The sequence below is a fragment of the Rhinopithecus roxellana genome, chromosome 2, assembly GCF_007565055.1.
Source record: "Rhinopithecus roxellana isolate Shanxi Qingling chromosome 2, ASM756505v1, whole genome shotgun sequence".
NCBI lineage: Eukaryota > Metazoa > Chordata > Mammalia > Primates > Cercopithecidae > Rhinopithecus > Rhinopithecus roxellana.
Window position 1 is genome coordinate 156,776,861 of NC_044550.1, and position 17,561 is coordinate 156,794,421.

The 17,561-nt window shown below is 41.1% G+C and overlaps 1 protein-coding gene across 2 annotated transcripts in view; it reads right to left on the reverse strand.

Annotated features, from left to right (window-relative positions):
• The window catches only part of SLIT2 (slit guidance ligand 2), a 375,009-nt gene extending 359,317 nt beyond the window's left edge, over positions 1 to 15,692 (reverse strand). For both annotated transcript variants that reach the window (XM_030922577.1, XM_030922571.1), the window contains exons 1-3: positions 13,617 to 15,692; positions 10,864 to 10,935; positions 9,663 to 9,734 (exon numbers count right to left, since the gene is read on the reverse strand). In XM_030922577.1, coding sequence (XP_030778437.1) covers positions 9,663 to 9,734; positions 10,864 to 10,935; positions 13,617 to 13,795 — 323 coding nt within the window. In that variant the 5' untranslated portion in view covers positions 13,796 to 15,692. The remainder of the gene's footprint in view (positions 1 to 9,662; positions 9,735 to 10,863; positions 10,936 to 13,616) is intronic.
• Between the last annotated feature and the right edge of the window lie 1,869 nt (positions 15,693 to 17,561).

Genomic DNA, 17,561 nt, shown 5'->3' on the forward strand with positions numbered 1-17,561 from the left:
TTCTAAGAACTAGCTATTAAGAAATGGAAACTCTCAACTCCTTATCTCAAAATGTATTCAAGCAGAGGCTATGAGTTGTGTTTTGTTTTTTTTTTTTTTTTGGAAAATGATATAATTTTTAAAAATCCTGTTTGTAAGTGAGAAGCTAGACCAGGCAAACTTCAGAACTTCTTTCCATTCTAAAAAATGCCATGAAGCAATGATGGCACCATAACTTTATGTGAACTCAGAAGGAAGTTGGTCATCTACAGAAACATCCTCAGGCCCTAATAAAATGCATACTAATAAAAAGTATGCCAAGACAAGTAGGGGCAAATAGTAAAATTAGTGGTAAAAGAGTGAATTTACTTCCCACTTACACCATTTTTTTGAATGAAGCACATAACAAGGTAAAATTTAAAGTCAAATCAAAAGCTTTTATTTATTTGTTCTCTGTTAGGTATGATTTTGAAGAAAGTGTACTTCCAAAGTCTAGCATTATACAATTTCAATGAAATGCAGATTGTTACTTTGTTATATTTCCCTCTAAAAACAGATTACAAATATTTGCAACAGTGGTAATGAGATTTTTTTCTAGGAGTGCAACCACTCTTGGAAGGACCTCCATTGTTCAAAGAGCCAGTTCCAATTTCTAAGACAGCAGAAATGTGCTCTCATGATGTGATCCAAACCACCAGATTTACCAGCCTCATTTGTTATTCTCTAGCCAGAGCAAGCCCCTGGGTCCTGCAGAGGCAGTTCTCTTTATGAAGTGCTTCTCCTTTTCTCCAAATGGTGCTTTCTTACATCCTCTGTGAACCTTCCCCTGATTCTCCTACAAAAAGTTAGTGCTTCTCTTGGCTGTGTCCCCACAGCATCTGATAAGTAAGGGTCCCTTACACTGTGTAACATTTATTCATGTACTGGTCCCTTTCCCACTAGACTGTGAGCTCTTCAAGCATAAAGACTAAATCTTTGTATTCCCTTCCTTCTTCCCTGGCACTTAGTAAGTTTTGAACCATATGAAAAGCCAAAGAGAGCAGCCTGCTCTCAGTCAACATTTCCTAATCTCTGGCCCTTAGTAGGTTCTTAGGAAACGCTGAATGAGAACAGCATTGTGTAGTATTTTGATATATTTCAGCAAGGCCCTAGCATTTACATTTTGTATTAAGCCAACATTCCTCTGGCATTCTCCCTGAGGCACCTGCCTTGAGTTTGATGCCACTCTCTGGCTGTCAAACCTGCTTTCACATGTCCCAGACAGTAGTTTCCTCCTTTCCATTCCATCAACATCCTTGGTGATGTGATTCTCAACATCACCTAGAAGCTGGAAAGAATTCAATGTGTTTAAACAAATTCAGATATATAAGTGACTAACAGCTGCTACCAGCTTTCTTGTTAACGAGTCTACATCAGTATAGTTTCATATATTGTGAGAAAGCAGATTTTTCAGGTTGGATACAGAAGTGTTATTTTTTCTTAATTATTATCCTTTTCTTATTTCCAGTGGTTCCTAATTCACTGTGTAAGTAGTAGCTAACACATATTCTAATTCACTGTGTAAGTAATAAGCTTACTAGGTGATGGCCACTATTCTGAGAGGTTTATACAAGTTATCTCATTCACTCTTCACCACATCCCCGTGAGTAAGTAAAATTCTCACTGCTGTTCTGGAGAGAAGAGCAGAGTTCAAAGACATAAAGCTAGGGCCTGAATGAAGGCGGTGTGACACTAAAACATACCCTCTGAATCACTCTTCTGGAAAAAATACAGTCTAAACATTCCTAAACAATAATTCAGAATAATATAATGCTGAAGCTTTCCTTTTCACCTATATTCCCTGAGGCAAAACATAGATATATTTGATCCATTTCTTAGGTATCTATGAACTAAGCAACTGTAAATAAAACAAAGTTTTATTTTTTAAAAAAGCTAGCTCTGTGTTCAGCTCATGGTTTTAAACACCTGTTGAAAATTAGGTATTTTAAATTTCAGAAAAAAAACGAAAATATATATGAAGCACTCCTCTCTGAATTCAAGTAGTTTATAATTATTTCAGGAAAGTTATTATGAGTGATCTTTATATGTCTAAACCCACCAGATACATTTCTGTTTTTAGGATAAGACAAGGTGGTATCACACAAAAAGGACAGATAACAGTAGGGAATGTGGTAATATGGATACAACAAAACAGTATACGTTTCCTTTTTATTGTCTTTCAAGCAGTATCAAGACACTTTTGGCTCCACTTTTTCTATTCTCTCTTCCATCCATACTAAGGCTAAATGGTTATACAAACATTAACATAAAAAGCAAAACTTTCAAAATATTAAATAAAGATAGGATGCTTGTATAATCACCAGAAATTAAATCCTTAAAGAACTTATTTAAAATCTAAACTTATTTTAAAGACTATTAAGGTATATAACAATTGCTAAACAGAGCTAGAGAAAAAGTAGCCTAGCTTTTAATGTGACAGAAATTTGCTTAACAGCTTGAAGATGATAGTGTCAGAATAAGATCTCTAACATAAATGAGTTGAAGTTAAATCTGATGGTTCCAGAACAGGAAACAGCATGTAGTGAATTAAAGATATCACAGAGGATTATTTATGGGAGCCAACATAAATTAGCTTTGTTAAACAGACCAGGTGAGTCAATTATCACTGTTCAGAGCACAGACACTCAATGGTGTCAAAGAAGAGACAGAGATATAATGATATCTAAGTCATGTGTCCTCACCCCTTGATGGAATCTGCCCATAAGATTCCAGAAACGCTTGATAATTCTCTAGATGCCAATTCACAGTTTCAGAAAGGTGTGTAATGTATGTCTCTGAGATACTTTCTCCCAGGGCAAAGACGAGAAGGGATTCCAGTAACTGCTCTGTGCTACCAGCTATTTTTGAGTCTGACTTTCAGAGGAGTGAATGATCTTTCTGCATCGCACAAAACACCACTGGCCTCTCAAATACTGATTCTTAACAATCTCAATTTGAAGGGCAGCCTGAACATATTGACAAACATTGTTTTGAATTATTATCTGCCAGCTGCGTCTGTGACTCTTGTCCTTTAGCAGAGGTTATAGTCTCTTACTTTTTGCAACTTCCACCTAAATTCAATTAATGTTCACAACCTTCCATCTAATTCAAAACATAATATGAGAACAGTTTTACCAAAGCCAGTAAAATTTTGTGCTCCTTATATACTTGTCAGTGTAAATATAAAGTGTTTTTAGCAGTGTGCTAGGTCTGTAATAAATGTTTGATAAATGCTGGCTTAAAGCCTACCATTTCTAACTTCCTATTTCCCCTACATGAATGATCAAGTGTAAAACTATTTAGCCCCCTCTTTTGCCACCTTCTCGGGTAAATTTTGACTTCTCTTATAAAAAAGTTTTTATTCTAACATTTTCAAACCACGGATCTTAAAATTTATTTTGCATTATGTAAATAACATAAAGTTTACATTTTCAGCAGTGATTTCAATGATAACTTAATCCCTTGTATTCCTTGCTAGGGATGTCAACACTTATTAGCAAAATATTCCTCCCTCTTTTGTCCCCTTATTTCCTGGTATTTCTCTACATATTCAGAGAGACTAGGAAAATACTCTGAAATAACCATTGAAGGGTTGTTTACCTTTTCTTCACATCTCTTCTGTTGACCATATACTATGTTAGGAAAAACATTTTGTAAAAATGTAACTATGACTGTAACAAGCCAAATGGACCATATATACACTTTAGCAGCTAAGATAAAATAATTCCTAAACTCAGCGATTGAGAAATAAGAGAGGTATGTTGAAATGCAGAATAATAGTTATTTAAGTGCTCTGTGCCCAGCATTTTGTGAAGCTATGTACATTATCATACTTATTGCCACTATGAGATATCATGATTATCCCTGTTTTAAAGATGAAGAAACTGAAATTTTGAAAGATGAAGCAAGGTGATCAAGATCACTCAGTGGAATTGAAACCAAGGGTTTTCTGATATCACTCTTCCCTAACGTTTCTGATTTCAAAAGGAGAAAGGGGAGCTTATATCTGGTTAGAAACCATAATCAACAGTACAACCAATGTGTATTTGCCTGGTGTTCCATGAGACACCAAGCATCAGCAGATAAAATAAGATGTCGAAGAACAGAGATTTCTAGATAATCCACATTCTGTGCTTTTACTCTAGAACCTCAAACAGCCGCACAGAGCCACTGCTCCCAAACTGTCCATCTGTGTTCAGAGTGTATGGACATTGTAGAGAAGACATCCAAATAATTTTCTGTAAATATTATAGTAAAGCAATATTGATGAGATCAAATCACAGCCCTATTATCAAGTTTTCGTTCTGAAAGCATTTTCATCAATATGCTTTCCACTCCAGCAGGTAACACTTGGTTTGAAAAAAGGTAACGGCAATATATATGAAGTCCATGCAGAAATGTCTCTCTTTCCATGTGAAGTTGTGAAATTCAGTCTAGAAGACATAATTCAAGCAGAAAGGTATCCAAAAGAAATGAGAGAGGAAATTAAACGTAAAATATTTGACATTGGCTACTTCCACAAATACATTGTAACAGTGCAAACTAAACTACTCATTTCAGGGGAGGTATAAAGGACACAGCATCCAGCAAACACTGTCACAAAAGAGGACCCAAAACAGATGTGGGAAAAATAAACACCCTCACTGCTTCAGAATTCATAAAATGGTCCACAAAGAGCAAACGGGCCTTCTTACCACCATTCAACCTCAAGGCCCATAAAAAACGTTGCATGAGAAACTCTCTCAGATGGATTCAATGTTCTGCTAAACTTGTAACAGTGCACAGGGATTAAAGCTTTCCATGACTAGCATCAGTAAACCTAATTTAAAATCGACCATGTTGCTTATAAATAGGTGAACATTACTGGCATATAATGGCTATTATATATTTTAGAACATTTATATTTTATGCTATGTGCATACTCAGCCTCTGTCACAGAGTTTGACGTGTCCTTTAAAGAGACCTTCCAAGAAAATGACTGCCATGATTTTAAACTTGTGTGGAAAGATACCAGAAAACAATTCTTTTGAGATGGGCTTGCATTCTTTTCCAAGGAGATTAGCACCGTTAGACTGTCGTTCTGTTAAGAAAAGGTATGTGTTATGTGTTGCCTATAAACTTGTCGGATTAGTCAGAAGAGACTAATCCTTGATGAACAGAGAATATGTCCAGATCTTTGATGAACAGAGGATAAATGATGCTTTCTTTCAGACCTGTTCCACAACATATTCTCTACTTGAACTCATGTGTAAAGACCTACAACAAAAACCCTACCACATCATACCTCCTCAGCCTCACTCACACTGTCTGTCCCATGCTTAGGAGTGGTATGTGTATGCAGGGAGAACTAATTCAGCATCACCTTAAACAAATGTGTCTTTTACATACCATCTCATTAGAATGTAGTGTTTAGTCAAATGTAGGCTCCACTGTAAAGGGACTTAGACTTTTCTAACTTAAAAAGAATATTTTCTTTATATCAACTTGGTGGAAAATTTAAATGTCTCAGTTAACAGCTTGACTGTTCAAGATTCCTTACATGGCTTTATCATAATAATATTTTCCGAGCTCATTTTCAAGCATAAATGAGTATCAAATGACAAAGCTAGTGGGAAAAATGTCATTTCAAACCCAATTATACTAACACTAGGAGAAGTTAAAGCAGTATTGGTCTTAAAAGCACACATTTACTAAGTATTGGTGGGGAAAGATGAACACTCCACACGCTTGCCTTTATTATTTCCACAATTTCCTTATTTTAAGGGTGTAAGATGGTTTCAGTGTTCACACAAAGCCTAATATCCAAGACTTTTTAAAGTATGCTACTGATTCTTACCAACATAACCTAGGCATATATGCATTTCACTTTTCAGTCTTAGAGCAAATAATAAAATGTCCCATAACAACCCTAAAAATTTTCAAAAACTTTCCCATACTTTTGCATTTGTATTATCAAGGAACTTTCAAAAGAAGATTATTTTCACTAGTGGAACCCCGACATGGTCTGGGTCCCCCTAAAAGGCCATAAAATAGAACTGAATGACTGTAGTATCTAATCCCATAAACCGTGTGTGAACAACAGAATTTTACACAAGCCCACAGCGTTGCTGGGTCCCAGTGTTATTTTTTTAACCCTCTAGGACATTATGCAGCCTCAAAAAAATCTCAAACTAATAATTTTGCATGGAGAATTTATTGCAGATATACACAAGTATCTTCCTTGAGGTATATAAAAGAAATATACTTCCTAAGTGTCCTGATCCTTACTGCAGCTTATATGTGACCTTTTTTTCCGAATTTCCACTGAATTAACTGGCCATCTAGGTATAGCACATTTCATTTGAAAATTTTTTTGATTAAGCAATAGGAGCTCTGCTAATACAATCTATATGAGGCACATTCTGAAGGCTTCATTTTCATCCCAGATAAACAGGTACCGCTGGCAATACAGAGCATCCTAGGAAATATGACTCTGCACATGTTAGGTCTGAGAGTGCAAAAACAAACTGTCAAAACAGAAAATAATGTGTGCTCATGGTATGCAGACATGATTACAACTTCCTCCTTTTACAGTGATGCATAACCACATTCTGACAATGATGTGTCATCTCATGTTCCAAGAGAATGAAGGGCAGGGGAGGGAAGGAGCTAGTTAGAGAGGTAAGGAAGAAAGAAACTAAAAGGGAAGAAAAGAAGGAAAGGAGGGAGAGGAGGAGAAAGGAAAGGAGGAGGTATGTTACTATTAACTCCTTCTTGACGGTTTATCTGAAAATGTTGTATTTCATCCACTCTTTGAAAGGGAAAACTATCTTTTATAGCTATAATGCTTTGATTTGCAAATAATGACTTTGTCATTCCATGCTACAATTAAATTCAAATCAACAACATGACTATTTCTTGCAGACTAAAAAGCTGAATTTTTAAAAAAGGTACAGATATTTATCTTCTGTTTTCAGATTTTTCTATAGATCAAGTTAAAAGTCCATCAACATAAAATAAAATAAAAAGAAAAACTTACAACTATGAAATATTCACAAAATGTAATTTATAATTGTTTTATCATTTTAAAATGAAAACAACTTAAAACCATAAATTCCACACGAATAAAATTAATGTTTTTATTTTATTTTGTTCTTCATACAAGGAATAAAAATTAAATCACTATTCAGTATATAAATGGGATTTACAACCAAAACCTAATTGTATACCTTTTTCATAATTTGGAGTTCCAATTTTAAATTTCACAACTAAATTGTTAAAAACCATATAAATTTATACAATACATAGTAAAAACTTAATTTATTGATTTCTTCTTGTCTCTCACATTGTCTCTTGCAGTTTTTTGAAAAAGCAAGAAATTTTTTGGTGTTAATGACACTAACTAAAATAAAGATATATACCATAGACCAGAGCAGTTTGATTATGGAACTCTCTGGGTAGTTTGGGTTTTTTTTTTAATTTTTTAAATCAATACACTGAACAAAATTTAAAATAGTTTGTTTCACAATAACTTGAATGCATTCCTTAGCAAACCTGCCTTACCATTTAATGTATTTAAAAAAAAATAAATATTTGAAAAGTGTATCCACAATGTTCCTAAGAAATGGTTTTGAATTCCAGAGTCCCAAGGAGATGAATTGGCTGTCAGATAACAATGTGCTTCCATCAGATGGACTTGGCAGTTGTAAACAAAAGGAATTTTCTCAGCTTTTCCTCACAAATATGAAATATTTGCTCTTGGCCAACAGCTGGGGTGATTTAAAGAAGTCCTGCATATATATTAGTTTTCATTCAAAATTACAAATCGTCCTCCCACTCTGAAACATCTGACTTAGTCTTAGTAGAATAGAAAATTGTTCTGAGATGAAGTGACATTCCCAGAGGAAGTAAAAGCCAAAAAATAGTACCTACTTACAACTCTAAGCAAATTTCAGAGCATATAGCATCTGCTTAATAAGTTTTAGGAAAAGTTAATTTATTCAAGATGAAAGTTCAGACAACACTCTGAAGTGACTTGAAAAAGAATGAGAAAGTTTGTTTAGTTCTAGTGTTCCTGAAAATATGTAAAACAACAATATAACCAACATAGAGACCGCATAAGAAGCCATCAAAACTCCTTCAACGGTTTGGAAGTTAGCAACCAAACTCAAGACACTTTCCTGTGATGACTAAAAGTTATTCTTGAAAACATAAAGTTTAAATGACAATTTAAATTATCTATTCATTTTAGCAAACATTTGAATTATATTGATGCTTTCTTCAAGATTAAAATATCTTTGCAAGTTACTTACTAGGAATTAGCTAATCATACAGTCTATGAAGGAGATCAAACAATAAATACTTTCAGAGTATTTTTTATATATTTAGAGACAGGCTATGAACTTATAAGCTTTGTTATGAATGCAACCAAATGTTTACCAATTTTTATTTACCTCTAAAATTAGTTGAAAGTAGTGATTTAAAATTTATTTTGAATTCCACAATTACAGTCCTTGTATTGTAATATTTATCATAGAGAAAGACTAATAGTAAAATAAAGTAGACATTTCTGTGTTTTACTTGAGGTGATAAAAATAGTCTTAATTTTATAAATATCTTGGAAGGGGACAAACCATTTTTCTTCTTATGGATAATTACAGGGAATTAACTTCTGCCCTTTTGCCCAGTGAACCTGAATATGTATTAAGCCTAAAATGAACATTAGATTTTATTATTTCTTGAAAAAAATATTTTTACTTAAAGTGATTATTAAGGCAGGCATGAAAACTTATTAAAATAATTGTTGCTGCCTTTACTAGAGCTTTTCTTTGCCTTCAAAATGCAAACATATCAAACCTGAATAATCAAGACATGTAAGACATGCAATTCATACTTGGAATTAAAAAGTCTGTAATTTATCTTAATTATTTCAGACAGAGGTTTTGTCTTTTGCAGATATATACTGCAAACATTTTTAAAGTCCTCAAGTAGTATGTAAAAAAAGTATCTTAAAATCTGAAGTCTACATTTAATCTTCTTGGGAAGGAAACCAACTTTGAATGACCACAATATGACAACACAGTTCTTACTTTCATAATCTTTAGATTATTTTTCCAGAATAAATATTTTTGAAGCTAGTATAGAATAAAATACAACTGTGGAAAGTATTAACAATAACAATGTTCACCATGCTAAATATCAAAAAGCAAATCTTTATCAGTAAAACATAAAATATTTCATCAAATGTCACTGATGACACACAAAGCACCACCATGAAAATGAAAGTAACGATTAGCAAAACTTCTCTCTTCCCTAATGCACCATTAATGCAAATAAAAGTACCACCTTTCTTCCTACATGAGCAAATAAAACAAATCAAATGAAGAACAAGAAATGCTTGTACATCTTGAAGTACCAAAGCAATGATTATCAAGGAAATACATGTCTCAGAAAAGTAACTGTGTTTTTGAGCTTAATTACAAGTTAGAACTATTTATTCAGGAACTGTATTTGTCATAAGTTAGTCTGAAAACCACTGATTCACCCTCCTTTTTCTGCAAATTTTCAAAACCTAAGACACGAAATTGAAGACATGATGCTTGAAATTTAAGTGTTTTTTAAAAACACAGTTATGTTGTCATAACTTTGGAATTAAAAATACTTACAGTCTCTCTAGTTCTTTAAGATCCTGGAATGCTCCTCTTTCAATGGTGCTAATCTTATTCTCCATAAGCTGACTGAAATGCAAAATATAACATGCTTCTTAATGTTACCACTCACCATCTGAATAAATTTCAATTCAGCAACTGAAGACTTGTAAACTCTTTCCCTTTATAAAGTTAAATTTTGCTCTGAGTTGAGATCCAATATCAAATTTAATAATAATATATCTGAGTGTACTCATGGAAGGGAAATAGCAGGGTCCGCACCACAAAACTTAATACCAATGCAGTTTCTCATGAGATTTACTGGTCAAAACTCTGACCCTTAAACTAATAGTGTATCTGAAGAGCAATCCTTCACACTGAAGCTTTGATAGCTTTTTTTGGTACACTGTTTTTCAACTTAACCAAAGAATCAAAATACAGTAATTCATCATACACATACTTCAATTCTGACATGGATACACATCAGCAACTGGAATAATTTGTAATGACCAAAATGTGTCTCTTAAAACTTAGAACACTGAATGCACAATGGTCAAAACTGTATGGCTACTGGGATGTCAATATTTACAATCCTGTGGGTGAGAACAATTTAACATTACATTGACTCTCAAGTGGTGGTTTACTCACAGCTAATTTAACCCACTAATTAAAGAAGTAATCATATTGCAACAATTTTATAGAAGCTACAGAAACACAAAATATAAAAAACTCAAAATATGACCAATGGATCATTATAAACTCTGCTGAAACGTTTGAATGGTTGATTTTAATGCTTGAAATTAGATTTTTGCAAAAAAAAAGAGGAATCCTTTTGTTATTAATAATAAAATACAGATCCACTTAAATATTTTAGTTAATTTCAAATCCTAAAAGTATCAAATGTTTCTTTTTACTTATTCATTTTGTGAAAACAATTATTCAACATTTTTATATGCATAAAGCGCTTAGGGTATGGTATAACAAAGATCTGAGGTCATTTCTGGATTATTAGTTCTGTGGCATGCTTCCAACCTTAAGAAAAAGCCCCAACTTTTATTAAAGGTTATAGTACAATGATAAACACACAAAAAAGGAAACCATGAACTTTTAAATTTTTTATGTTACTGTCATCAGAATAGTTATAAAAACTGAGACCAGCAATGACTCAAAATATGCAACCTTAAAAAAAATTATTAAAAAATACAGAGGATGCACTTACAGAACTCTTAGGTGTCTAAGACCAGCAAAATCTGTCTTCGTAATTCTTGTGATGTTATTTCCATTTAAATCCCTAAGAGAAAAACCAGAAAGTGAAAGTTCCATTTTATTTCTATGTGAACCTGCTTCAAGTAAAGTTTAGAGTAAATCAGAACTAAAAGTTAATTCAATTACTAAAGTAGTGTACAAAGTATGTAGGAAGGAGAAGAGGATAACCTTTAAAAGGATTTTTTAAAATGACTCAACACATTTGCAAAGTTCATTCTTGCTGGCATATGACAAGAAAATGAAGTGGTTACATTATCACAAAAAAGTTTGTTGTGTGTGATTGTTGTGTTTTGTGTATGGGAGAGTGCTTTCCATTTTTGTTTCTATAAGGATTGTATATTAATTTCACAGGTATTCTACTATTTTACTATAATTGTTAGGCATCCCCCCCAAAAAAAGTTCCCTTCGGGAGGTTAAATATTCAATTTTCTCATGCTATTTAGGAAGAAATTGTATAAAAATTCAGAACACTATCCTTAGGTAGCATGGTGGCGAAACTTCCCAAGGCACAGAAAAAAAATTAGTGCCATCAAAATAACTGCACTTAAAAGACTTGCATTTCTAGGCATTTACCTTCCAACAAGTCTGTTTGTATAAAAACTTAACTCTTCATTTGCAGCTCAGGGAACCCCGCTGTGATTGTAAAGTGAAAACTACTAGCAGGGGCAAGAATGGAAATAGTATTCAGGCCCTGACATTTTTGTTCAGATTTCTGCAGCACTTTTCCTTCAGGAGTCACGATCTCCTTTTCTGGCACTTCAGGTCAAGATCTAAACTTGCCCTGGTTCCAATCATTTCAAGTAAAACCAGGCTTTGCTGCGGTTTGAATGCTCTTCATAGAAGCAAGCTCTCCATCACCTTTGACTCTACAACATCACGTTTGAAATCTGTATTCAAACTGTTTCCATGATAGAATTTTACAAGTCAGCACCCAGTAAACTATTTTCTGGAAACTTTTTGTTGATCTCTCATAAGGATGTATATTTTTTCAAGGACCTGAAACTCAATTGCTACGCTCCCCCTTCACCCCCACCCACCCAAGTGCATTCCCTTTTTGTTGAGTAAGACATGTTCGTGCTTAAACTTTAAACTGTCCTGAATGGCATGAAATGACAAATGCTAAAACAGAATTCTGCGTGGCTTCTCTTCCTTTCTACGCAACCCACTTTTCCATGCTAAGCAGAGTACCATGCAGTTGTTTCTAAAATTGTTGGGCTATTCGATATAACATGAATCTCCACCCCCACCCCCAACCCTACACAAATGTGGATCGAATCCCGACAAGGCATCCCTAGTAGAGTCCCGATTTGGCCAGCTCGGAGAGGTGAGGAAGGAGTAGGGGTAACCTAGTGAGGCTGGGGGTAGAGAGCCATTTGCAAAGGAAAAGGGGGCTCAACTTGGGCCTTAAAACTGAGGGCGAGAGAAATGGGTTGGATAAGAAGGGCGAGTTGAAGTGCAATGGGCTGCGAGGGTGGAGACGTGCGGGTCGGAGCGCCTCCTCTCCAAGGCCGGAAACCCTTAACACCCCGGGGGCAAAAAGGTCGCGGGAGGAGTCCAGACGCGCTGGCCCCCGCCGGCCTAGCCTCGTGCCCTTCGCTTCCTCCTGGTACACACGCAACCGCGAGAGCGGAACGTGCCTAGGGCGGCCGGACTGGCGCGGGGCGGCGGCCTCGGCGTTCACAAAGAGAACGGCCTCCATGCTCCACTTCGCTGAACTCTGGAAGCGCCCCACCAGGAGCGCGTGGGCCGTCAACACCGGGTCTGCATTTACTTCTTCATTAGAGACTCGCAGAGACAGGGAGGCGGGGACGTCTGCGGGCAACAGAGCGCGAAGAGGGGAAGGCAGGGGAGCTGCTGCCACGTGAAGGGGCGCAGAAACTGCCAGAAAGGTGGATGGGGACGCAGGGGTTCAGCAGGAAGGGCCGGAGCGGGCAGCCGGGCGCCGCAGGGTCGCCGCAGCGGTAAGACCCGGTTGGGCTGGTTCGCGCTGGAGAACCAGCACTAACTTCGCTTAACGGATGGGACACGGTCCTCCCTCGCAGTCGCCCGCTGAGACAAGTCCCTTGGGGCCTGACGCCGTCTTCCCCTCCCCGGAGAAGTGGGGGGCGGAGGGCTGCGCGCGGCTACTATGCGAGCTGTCGCCGTCCTGGGGCACCCTTCTCCCCGCGACCTGTGAGAAGCACTCCCAGGCACTCCATGACCCTTCGCCCCCAGGAGGGTGACACAAAATCGGGGAGGGCAAGTTTCTCTCTTTTTAGTCTCCCTGCTATCCCCTCCGCCCCAGCCTGCGACAAGAGCGGGGACTGGGCTCTGAAACCGACCTGGAGTGCTGGCAATCGCAAGGTGACTCCGTTTATGGAGTCTGGCGAACAAAGTGGCGTCTCACTCGCCCCGGGCATCCTCCAGAACTTGTCCCCTATCTACCCGCTCCCCAGCCCCAGAAAACCAGCCCTCAAGGAGCTGCGAGTGGCGGGACGAGAGCAGGGGAGGGAGAACTAGCGCAGCTGCCAGGGGACCCGCCCCTCCTTGGACAGTGGCCCTTCCCTGGCCAGTGCCCTCCCGGAGAGCTCAACCCCAGGATGCGCATGTGGGAAAGCTAGCAAGGGCTGCCCCAAGCACAGGACCCTGAGCTGCCAGGTTCCTCCAGGAGAGGCAGGGGTGCACGGCCCGCTTGGGGAGAGGGAAAGACTAAGAGCGCATACTCACAGTCTCTCGGTGTTGCGGGGGATATTCCTGGGCACGCTGCGCAGCGCCAGCCCGTGACAGTCCACTGTGCTGCCCGAGCAGGAGCACTGCGCCGGGCACGCCTGTGGTGCCACCTTGTTCAGGATCGCCAGCACTAACCCCAGCGACAGGGACAGCATCTGCCAGCCAACGCCGCGCATCTTTCCCCGCCACCTCCTTCCTCGCCGTCACTGGGGGCTTTCTTTAGCTTTATGCTCCGAGGGAACCGCGCAGTGTCTGAGGCCCAGTGTCCGGCGGGGCTAACAACCCAGAGTGCCAGGGGATATGTGCACAAAATAATATGGAACAAGACAGTAGAGCCCACTGAGGCACACGCCTCCCACCTCCCTCTCCACCCTCCTCTGGCAGAGCAGGAGCTCCCTGGGCAACTTTAGGTCCTGAGGATAAATCAGCCTGGCCAGGGCTGCAAGGAGACCCCAAGAGCAGCGGAGAGGAGATCACGCGTCTTCTGTCTCCCAAGGATGAACTTGGCGGTAAAAGAGCTGGGTCTTCAACGGCCGCGAAGATGCAGGAGCCGGTTGTGGCGGGGAGGGCGGTCCTCTGATCCCACGCACGCTTCTGCAAATCCGATGCCAGTGGGGAAGGTACGAGGCAGAAGAGGGGAGCTCAATAGGTATTATGGCCCCGATTAAAGTGGGGTTCCCGAAGCTAGAAGTCGCGGGAGCCCAGCAGGCCCGTAGCAGAACGCGCGGGGCGACTGGGCATGGCGCGCGGGGGCGCACGGGGCGGACGCGCAGTTCTGGGGGCGCACGGCTCTGGACTCTGCTCACTCACGCGGCCCCTCCCCCGCCCTCGGCTCCGCCGCAGCCTGGACCGGTCCTCGCGGTCTCCCGATAGCCAAGGATGGTTTACAAACACACATGCACTTCGCTGAAGGATGTCTGGGCAATCCCGCCTCCCGCTCGGCGTCCTTGGCGACGCTCTGCACCAGGACCTGCCCCGAGGTCACACAGAAAAGACAAAAGGGCAGTCGGGCCGCCGCAGCCGGGCAGAAATATCCACTAGTCAGCACCCCGGCGAGGAACTCCAAGAGGCCAAGTGGAGGACGAGAGCTGCTGCGAAGACTGAGTGGGGACTGACTGGGCGCGGACTTAAAGCCAGGCAGACCGGAAGGAGTGGAAAGGCAAAGGCCAAGGTTGGAGGTGTCAGCGTCCTGCTGGGGCGTACTGGAGAATGGCTCGGTGGCAGGTGGGCGGGTGGGATCCGCTACTCCAGGCACAGCCAGGCGGCAGCTGAATGGCAGTCGTGTGTGCGCGCGTGTCAGCCCCGCTTGTCTCCCGGATACACCGCAGCTCCGCGGCAGACACCTGATGGCAAAGGTGGAAGAAATAAGAGCCGGGTCCTGGAGGGCGCAGAGCCACAGCCGGCCCACAGCGGTCTCCCACTAGTGGTTCTTCCTTCTCGAAGTGCAACTTTTCCCAGGCTTTGAATCCCGTCCCCCAAGGCCACAGTGGCAGTACCCCCGCCGGCGTCGCGACGCCGCCCGGCTCCAGGAGCTGCACCTGACGCGGCGGCCGCAGTCCCGGGTAGTCCTTCTCCTTCCAGCCCCTTCCCCTCTCCCGCTGCTTTCCTGGCCTCCCGCTCCAGGGAGCGAGGTGGGGGAGAGGGAGGGCGACGACTCAGAGCGGGGACTCGGTGGCTCTGCCGACTCCGGAGCCCCTGGCAAGTGTCTAAACAATAGGACGGACGCAGCAGCCCAAGTCTCGCTTGTCTGGAAGGAAGGTAGGTTGTTGTTGTAACTGGAGTTGTTCGCTGGGGCTGACTGGCGCTCAGCGCAGCCAAACAAAAACCCGGCCCGCGCCTCCGGAGCCGGCTGCGGGCCGCGGCGCTCCCCTTTCTGCTCAGCACTCCCGCCGTGCCCAGAAAGCGCGGCAGCTACGGCCTGCGCCTGGGCGCCTCGGCGCTCCCATCCCTCGCCGCCGCCGCCGCCTCCTCCTCCGCCGCCGCCTTCTTTTTTTTAACCACAGTCTGCGGCAGCCACCACCGCCGCCGCGGAGCTCCGCCGTCCGGGCGCTTCCCAAATAAATAACACGAAGTCCGAAGTTGAGCCGGCGCTGGCCTTATATAGCCGCCCGAGCCCCCGCCCCCTGACCCCGCCCCTCGAGGCCCGGCCCCGCCCCCTGGCTGCGCTCCGGGAGCCTGCACCTCGCGGGGGAGAGGGGAGAGGTGAGGCCAGGGCTGCTAACGCTGGGCGGAGGCGGCGGCTGGCGGCGCGCGTTCCCGTGCGCCCTGGCTCGCCCCCTCACTCCCACGTCCGGGCAAACTTTGCCCGAAGAAGGAGCCACCCGAGCCCCAGCCCCCAACTCCTTGGCCCCAGAGGTGACCCGGGCTCGGAGGTAGTCGTTTGCAGTGGCAGAATCGGGAGAGGGCGGCTTTGAACGCGGCTCATAAATAAACAGCCCTGCCAGTGCCTCTCCTGCAGCTTTTGCCATGCGATCCTTAAGGGGGCTGCTCACTGTTTGCAGCACAGCAAGAGACAGAGAGACAGAAACAGAGAAATTATGATTTAAATTTAAGAAAAATCCTACCGAAATAGATCTGCCTGCGCTTACAGACACACACGTGTATTTTGGGGAGCTGAAAAGTTCAGTTTTTGCAAGTTGGAAAACAGCATTTTTAAACCTTCTTGCTTGCCTTTCTATCTCCAGGCCACCCCCTTCCGTTTAACCCTTCCTTTGTAGACACACACTTAACCACACCATGGTCAGTTGATGTCTTGGATATGCAATATGCTCACAAAACTCTTAAGGGCTTCACTGTATCTGTGTGATTTTTACTCTCTTATGAGAGAAAGGAGGGGAAAAAATAAATCCCTAGCAACGCACATTATACCAGAAGGTTTTCTTTATTTCAGGGCAGTTCTAGATTTTTTTTTTTCCCCCACTGTGTTTTGAAAGAGAATTTCCTTGTTTCATCTTGTCTCTTTAGTGTGACGTACGTCTGGCAACAGCTGCCTCTCTCGCCCCCCTTTCCCCCCAGCAAGAGCCAATGTCACTGTAAGTTTGAAATGACATCTAAATGACTCTACTCCTTCTCTTGGATTTAATACGCATCATCTTGTTGTTCTTCCTCCCGTTTCTACTTTAAGAAGCTTTCCCTGGAATCTGTGCAAGTCCCCGCCTAATACCAGCCTCAGATTATAGTAGTTATTTGTATAATTATTAGAAGCTTCCTTGAAAGCAAGACCTGTCCGACTCTTTGTATTTCCCAGCATCCATGTCTGTCACATAGTAGGTTTCCTCATAAGTAACAGATTTATTTAACTCAAGAATATACACAACCTAAAATCTCTGCAATATCCTCATTAACGTTTTTCCTAGTTAACGTTTTCTAAGATGTCCTTTCATAATGGCTACCTCTACTTATCTCATTTTGCCTGCCTGGGAAAACTTAAGGCTTTTCGAGGACATGCCCAAAGGCAGGGTACCATCTGATAACTGAATTGGAACTCTTAGGATTACTCATTTTAATGCCACAGATTTATATTGCTCTATTCTTTTAAAACTTTCAAAAACATTTGACATTTATTAACTCATTTGTCCTTCTAGATTTTAGCTAAAAGGTCTGTTATGTAACTTCCTTGAGGAGAAGAAAAAAGAAGCCCTTGTCACATTTTCTTGTAAGGAAAATGAGATAAAGAGCAAGTACCTGTCATTGAGGAAGGAGCTCCCCCAACCCTCAGTGAATTTTCCTTAGTGTGTACCAATAAATTATGTGGTTAAATATAGTTACTGATACACTAATTTATTTAATTTCACAACTTTAATACCTTGTCAGCAACAAGAGGTATTTGTGTTCAACTTTGTGCACCACATAGAATTGTTGTTCCATATTTTAATTGCAAGAACATATCCTGCATTCCAAATATTTATAAATAATATTATTGATATTGTCGCATAAGTGAAA